Consider the following 7,882-nt stretch of genomic DNA (forward strand, 5'->3'; position numbering starts at 1 on the left):
ATTATACATTTTAAATGTAAGAATATTATTCGGGGGTAAATATTATCCTTATGTTAGGGTTTTAATTTTTTCAATTTACAAATTTGTTAATTCTAAAATACCTTAAATATCCTTCGAAATTAAGATATGTATATCTACGGCCGGTTAAATATATAGTATTGAAAATTGTATATAATATATATGTACTGTTTAAATTTAAACAACATATGTAGGTAGTTGAACCTTTTATTTTAAATTGTTTGATTTTTGTACATATTTTTTATTGAATTCTTATCATCCAAAAATATAAAATTGAATTTAAAACGTAACAGATATTTTATATTTATTAAATATAGAAATACAATAATGATGTAAATTGTTTTTCATCGCAGTTTTGATTAGAGCTAAATTTTAATTGTAAAATAATTAAATGAGTTTAGTTATTAATTAAAAATATAATTAATTACATTTTAACAGAATTAAAATATAAAATACAAATATACAACACGTTTTATTCGTATTTTAAAGTTTTCATTTTGTCACAAACAATAACTATTATTATTTATGTATATATAAAATAATAAACTATGTAGATAATATATAGCATTTTATTATTACGTATTTGAACACTTTTGTACCAATATTACATTCAAAGATCCAAATTATACATAAATTATACTAGATTATAAATTATAATGAAGTAATGAGTTAATTATTTATGAAATAATATAAAAATATTGTTTCAACACTTATAAATAAATTATAATAATTATTATTTTTTGATTATTTTTCTTACGATTAACATAATAAAAATTTATTAAAAATAATTTAAAGTATTTTTCAAATAAAAGATATCAAAGTAGAAATAGTTTTTATATATTTTGTAATAGTGATTTTGTAAATTTGATAAAATGTAACATGTATCTATATTAAAAATTTTAATACATACATTATATATATTAACAATAATATTAATAATTCATCCTTTTTTATTTAATATATCCTTATAATTTATAACAGGCAAGTACATACAAGATGTATAAAACTAACCAAATATGTTGACAGATCTTAAGCATGGCTGTACTTTCCGTTAGATTAGCTACGTTGGCTTCAAAAATTGAAATAGTAGGAGTATACAAAGGTCTCTGAAACAATATAAAAATTTCTTTCTCGCTTTTGTTTGTCGATTGGTGCTCAAAACTGGATATAGTCGACTGTTGAAATGGTTCAAATGATTTTTTTAGTTTCTATTTAATGAGATTTTCACATAAATTATTATTGTATCTTAATTATTAAAAATAAATAACCATGAATATAATAATTATGACCAAAACTAATAGAAGATTTATAAAGCTCATGCAGTTAAATTTTAAGCCAGTCATTCGTTTTTAATTGTATTATGGTATGAAACACACGTGATGTAATATTTGTAATATTTTCCATGTGTGTGTATTTTTAGTAATACCCTGTTTTACGCAAGATTGAACGATTTCAATGTTTTTTTGAATTTGTTGTCCCAAAAGTAATTCGGAAATCAATACATACAATAATGGTATATTTATTTTTATCTTATGAAATGTATTGTCCAAACAATTTTGTATTCCCATAAAATAACGATTACTTAAAATAAATGAAATAGTTTTTAAAAAACCATGTAACTAATATTATAAAGTATGATTAATATTTGTATTAATTAAATATAACTTAATTAATATGGTTAAAGTCTTGAGTTCAGTGTTATTGTGTTTTTGATATACTTGCTATATTTTTTGATTCCGGAAAATATCCATATTCAAATAGTTTTTTCTTTTTCGTCGTTTTCTTCTTTGTCTAAAAGAATATTATATACTTATAGAAAAATCATAATACATATTCTATAGTAAATTTAAAAGTATAATTTAAAACATTAAATGATATTGTTACCTTGTAATGGCTTATGCGTTGTCAAATGAATAATTGGTTTATGATCGTCTCGTTCTTCATATTTCACATTTTTAGAACTAAATAGAAAATAATGAAATTAATTTATATTTAGGTTTTAAAATCTAATGTCATTATTTTATAATTATCGTAATTATTTATGTTTATGACACCAGGGGTACAAGGAAAAAGATTTAATTTTTTTATGATAAAGTTAGAAGCATTCTGTCAATTAGTATTTTAAAATCATTTTTTTTTAAATATTGCATAAAACATATATTTTTGGGAGTAAAATTGTTGAATCTTTTGCCATTTACAATAGTAGAATTAGTAGTAACATAGGTATAATAAATACTTAATTTTATAATTGTTTATTATACTGAATCATAATATAAGACACTTAAAATTATCATATAATCATAAATTCATAACAGTTTAGAACTTTTTTTTTTACATTTGATATTATTATTATAATTAATTGTAATAACACTTACATTCTACGGCCACCTTCGCTGAATTTTGGAAATAGGTTCAATCGAAATAATAATTTATCTGAATCTGAGTGTTGAATATTGTTTTTTAACGAAGTAATAATCTCAGAATTATGTTCTTCTTCATCTTCATCAACTAAATATAATCAATATATATTAGTGTAGGTACTTAAAATAATAAAATTATTAATAAATGGTTTAATGATACTATTTAGTATTGAAATAATATAGGTAACTATTCTTTTTTTTATCAATTTTGAAATTATTAATTTAACACAATAAAAACATTATATAATATTATATACATATTATACATTTAATGACATTTTATATATCTGGGATAAAATGATTAGAAGTTTGGATTAATATAAATGTTTTAGAATAATTATATTATATTTTTATATCTTATAGGAAATTTATAATTATTGTATTTTATTATTTTAAAGATACTATTATTTTTTATAATATTTTAAATGTAATTAAAGTGCAAATTGTTATTGATTAATAATAAATTTAAATTTGTGAAATTTTACTTAATTATATTTTAAAGTATGGTTTCAGTAATACAAAAACAAAACAAAAATATACTATTGCCTAAATCAATAGTAATAAAGATTATTCTATCAGGTCTTCCTTAAAGAAATGTGTTTAATTTAATTAATTTAATTAATTGTTTAGAATTTATCAATATTGTTAATAATATTACGATCATAAAGTATAAGTTATACATATCTAGGTACCTGAATCACTCTGTAGATAAATTAAAACTATTCATTCCACTCATTCCAGAAATCTATACAGTTAATATATTTATTGATTTTTCTGACTGAAATTATAGTGAGTATTGACGATAACAATTTAGAATATTTAAATTAATATTTGTTCAGCATAATAATATACGTATTTATTTTGTATTATTATGCAGTATATAATATATTTGTTGGACTTAAATACCAACAGATAACATTAAAATGTATATTATTTTTCTGAGTATAATTAATTTTAAATTACCAACCTTGTTCGTTTTCGTGTTCAGCATCTGATAATGGATAGATGTCTAACATTACACTTATTGGCTTTTTCTTTCTTTTATTTTTAACTTTTTTTGGTTTTGGAGAATCTGCAATAGGGTAACCATTGTTAAAAGATGGTGGACGGAATATTACACCAGTATGTGATGGTACACTAGCTGATCCTTCTTCTAGTGTAAGGTCTAAAGGAACGTCACTTTCAAAATCCATCGAATAACGGGCATCGGGGTTAGGTGGCTTCATAAAGTCATCCGGTAACGACATGATAGGTGGTGTCAAGTATACCGGTGGACCAAATTTGTTGCGGAATCTCCTCAAATTGGTACTTGGCGTATTTACATCCGGTAGGAATCTATTGACTTCTTCTGCCGGTCTAATAGGATAGTACTGAGGGTTTGATTCTTGTGCTATCATGTACTCCGGAATGTTTGCCTTATGAGGGGAGCCTGTCACGTACTTCATTACGTCCAGGATGCTTTTTGGTGGGAATGGTGCCCGGTAAGCTGCCAACTGTGGAAAGTCCGATCTCCGATTGAACCCGTATATACCATCGGAATATTCGAGCTTATTGTTTTTATTGGAATTAGTTCTCCAATAATTTGTGTCGTAAGATAAATAAGTGGGCCGTTGTGGCGGTAGCTGTGGATAAAATCGCATTTGCCTACCGTTTCCTAATTTACCGTCATCGATTCTCTTGGCAATAACTACGTCATCCGCCGGAGCACGTGTCGTGTATTTCTCGGCATTTTGTATACCGAGAACTGCAGCTAAAAGCCCGTCTGTTGAACGGTTAGCTGTTTGAGAAGTCATCGTATTTTTTTCCTTTACATATTTAGCGTAACTCACTATTGGCCCAGTAGATGCACTTTGAGTTGTTGGAATTGTATAATCATAGAACGAAAAGTACAGCTAAAAGAAACATTTATAATGTTAATTAATATATTTGATAAATTTAAAAATTACTTTGTAAACGAATATTTTCCAATAAGATATTACCTACCTATATTTATATAAAACTTTATTTTGAAAATTTTTAAAAGAGACATTTTTAGAATTTAATAGTTATTCTGAACAAGTTAATATTACAAGAGTATGATGACGCAGTAGCTTTAAAACATAAATTAATAGTCTATTGTTTTTTTAGTTTTATTATAAATAAGTAGTAACTAATAATTTACTCAAATGGATTTTTGTCTTCAGAAAATTATTATTAGTAATAATTAATTACTATTTTTAAAAAGTGCTTGGAATAATCATATTTAAAAATTAATATTTAAAAGTGATATTTAATATTATTAAGTACAGATATTTTGTTAATATTTGATTATCCAAATGTTTTAAAAAGTCACAATAACAGCTACATCAGTGTGCCAAAATAAGTTTTTATATTTAATTGGTACATAGTAACTCGTTAAATATTAGTGTATAACATAAAAATTAAATTAAGTATGAATTTTAATTTAGGTATTTTAATTATTCACTCAAGATTAAATCAAGTTGCTACTATTTAATGAGATTTCTGACAAAAAAAAAACGATATAGATTTACTTATATGTACTAATAATTTTAAACAATTCAATTCATATAATATTGCATTATATGATGTTATATAAATTTAAAAATGAATCTGGACTTTTAAAAAGTATTCCATGATACTAAGTCCAGATAAAATGTCTTCTCATTTCCCATGCAAAACAAACAAATACATGACTTAGCAATACGCATAGAAATTTACTTTCGTTTTCGTTATACGTATTTCACCTTATGCGTTACAATAACATAACTCGTTATTTGTGGTGTAATTAACACGATAAAATCCAAAATAATATATTATGGTTCCCGTCTACAAAGCGGAAAATAAATTCGGTGTTGCGTACATTGGTGTTTATTGATGAATATATTTGAGATAACGAACTGTAATTATTGTAGTATAAATTTAAAGTTTTAATTTCGGTTTTCTAAAATTGATGAAAATAAACCATACGCTTTCGCGGTGAAAACGAAAGTGCGTGTCCAACAAATTACTCAGACAAACTAAAAAAACCAAAAATGTTATGAACTCTAAACGAGGTTTGACATAATTAATACTGAAAGTATACCTATCTGATCATAATTATCATAACCACACAGTTTCGGTGACCATAATGTTCATGGCTCGATTAGTACGCACTATTCGTGTAACTACTTATAAACGTATCAAAAATATTATAACTGTTTGTTGACAAACAAGGTGTATTATTTTATTGTGTACGTTAAACAATAATAAGGACCTTATGTTTTTTCAAACCCTCATCATCTCAGAGGAGCTCTTTTTAAAAATTTTAAATTTAAAAATGGTTCTTACTTCTTGATAACATTGAAACTGAGTTATTATAATATGAAGAACACTTCAATACAATTAATTTTTTAGTTGACATAATAATATGCTGATTGTTAAGTTTATATACAGTTTTTAAACATATTATTCTTATAGAATTATAGAATTGTAAAATGGTAAAAAAATATGTTGTTGGTATTTTTAATTTGAGATTAACTTCAGTCATTAGTAGTGTAATGTGTTGTAAATGCTAATGCAAATGTAAATTAATGATGCAATTGTTGTAAAATGTGTTTAATCGATATGATGAGATTCAATAATCATATACAAAGTGATATAATTAATTACCTTACCTACTTATATTATAGAGTATATTATATTTTAATATATTTTTTTGCACACGTTGCGCGAGTTTAATTACACCAGACAAATAATCAAAAATGCGTGTAATAGATATTGATTAGTGTCCCGATATTTGGTGTTTAAATATTCATATTCTTAAGCGTAAAATATACTATTGATGTTATGTTTTTATTTGAAAAAGACACGCATAATTTCATAAAACGGTCGCCACCGAAATTCTCTAAAATCTCACAACAGAATACGAACGAGAAACTATAAATTCACGCTGCGGTTACAAACGATCGTCGATCACGTGTTTGATGCCCATACGTGATTCAAGATAGCTAAAATCGAAAGGGTGAAGAGAAATTACTGCCGGTGTCGGGCATCACCAAAAGTTTCAAAACAATCGCTATATACTGAAGACGTCAGGTAAGATAGGGTCCCACACGTGATGAAAAGGGTTTGAATCGATGAGGAGTCGTAGGGTTAAATGAGTAAACTTTCATAAAATGTAATAGATTGGGAATTTTCTGTCTGCAATTTTCGGCTAAGGGCATGGTGTCAGAAAATGCAGCATATCTGTGCCCATTGTGTCGAGTACGCACAACAACCAAGCAGTATTAATAGTATTGTATTATTCAGATAACGTTCTGATATTATACGATTTTTAAAAATTACTAACTTTTTACAGATACCATACCTGTTCCGTAGATTTATTTCATTAATTTGTTTCGAATCGATTAGAACAACCGGCTGCCCGCGCGGCTATTATATAATATATATAATAATATAATATATATTATTTTAAAATTCTAGATAGTATTTTTTTTCATTGTAAATAATTTAAGAATTTTTATTTTTGTCTAGCCCGTATAAACTCTTTTTAATTTGTGAATGTGTGTGTGTGTGGCTTGAGAGTCTAAAAAGGTTGCCGACCATTGGATTAAAATGATTACACTAAATTCTCGAATTCGTCTACAAAAACGAATAGTACTTATAGTACTTATTACACACCTATAAACATATTATTGTATATGCACAAATTATTATACGTATATTTTATCATAGTTTAGTGGTAGGCATAATAGTTAAGAGTTTTAAGCCGTGGCCCAGTTGTACTTAAAAGTTAAAATTATAGTGTCGTTGTATCATGCTTGTTATATACTTATACCAGATTATACTATATAATAATATGTACATGATAGTAGAATTGCTTACCACTACCGCGGCAGCGGCGATCAGGGATAGTACCAGGAGACATCCGGTGGCCCTGTCTGTGCCGCTCAGACGTTTCCCGTCGGACGGCTCCTTGTAGATACCAAACTCGGATGCTTCGATCGCGGATTTCCTGTCGGGCGGCCATTTGGCCTCCAGCTTGGCCGCGTCCATGTGATCAGCGGGCCCGTGTTTACGGTGCAGATGGTTGTTGCAATGACATGTGCACGCTGTACAGCCCACGCCGATGGATTGCACGGCGACGGAAAAACCGCGTCTTATCCGACGAAATTCACCGAAGAACACGCGAATAGTCCGAGCCGCTCTGTTAATTTTCCCCTCCGCACTGCAGAGTTCACCTGCTGCATACAAAATACACACGCACACACACACACACATACTTGCCTAGCGTACCACGTCGTCGTCTTCGTCTTCGTTTTACCGCTCCCTTTCACCTCCCACCACGACACCGTGACGTTATGATCCGTGCACTTAACGTACCGACCTCTGCAGCTTCGTCGCCACATCGGTAAGTATGTAGGTACCGTTGTCGTGGTGTGAAGTGTTTAAATACATCGGGTAAA

The 7,882-nt window shown here is 27.5% G+C and overlaps 1 protein-coding gene across 1 annotated transcript; it reads right to left on the bottom strand.

Moving 5' to 3' along the window:
• Positions 1-839: 839 nt before the first annotated feature.
• LOC132922681 (uncharacterized) lies at positions 840-7,636 on the bottom strand. Its single transcript, XM_060986326.1, has 6 exons — positions 7,302-7,636; positions 3,406-4,330; positions 2,394-2,526; positions 1,903-1,979; positions 1,737-1,809; positions 840-1,124 (listed from the first exon to the last, which is right to left on the bottom strand). The coding sequence occupies exons 1-5, from the start codon at positions 7,470-7,472 to the stop codon at positions 1,772-1,774; spliced, it is 1,344 nt and encodes a 447-aa protein (XP_060842309.1). The 5' UTR covers positions 7,473-7,636; the 3' UTR covers positions 840-1,124; positions 1,737-1,771.
• Positions 7,637-7,882: the final 246 nt, after the last annotated feature.

The sequence above is a fragment of the Rhopalosiphum padi genome, chromosome 2 (genome assembly GCF_020882245.1).
Source record: "Rhopalosiphum padi isolate XX-2018 chromosome 2, ASM2088224v1, whole genome shotgun sequence".
NCBI lineage: Eukaryota > Metazoa > Arthropoda > Insecta > Hemiptera > Aphididae > Rhopalosiphum > Rhopalosiphum padi.

Coding starts and splice junctions, on each gene's coding strand:
- LOC132922681 (XM_060986326.1), bottom strand. CDS start 7,472: ATGGACGCGGCCAAGCTGGAGGCCAAATGGCCGCCCGACAGGAAATCC. Junction 2,527..3,405: donor TGAACACGAAAACGAACAAG/GTTGGTAATTTA, acceptor GATTATATTTAG/TTGATGAAGATGAAGAAGAA. Junction 1,980..2,393: donor AGCGAAGGTGGCCGTAGAAT/GTAAGTGTTATT, acceptor TTTTCTATTTAG/TTCTAAAAATGTGAAATATG.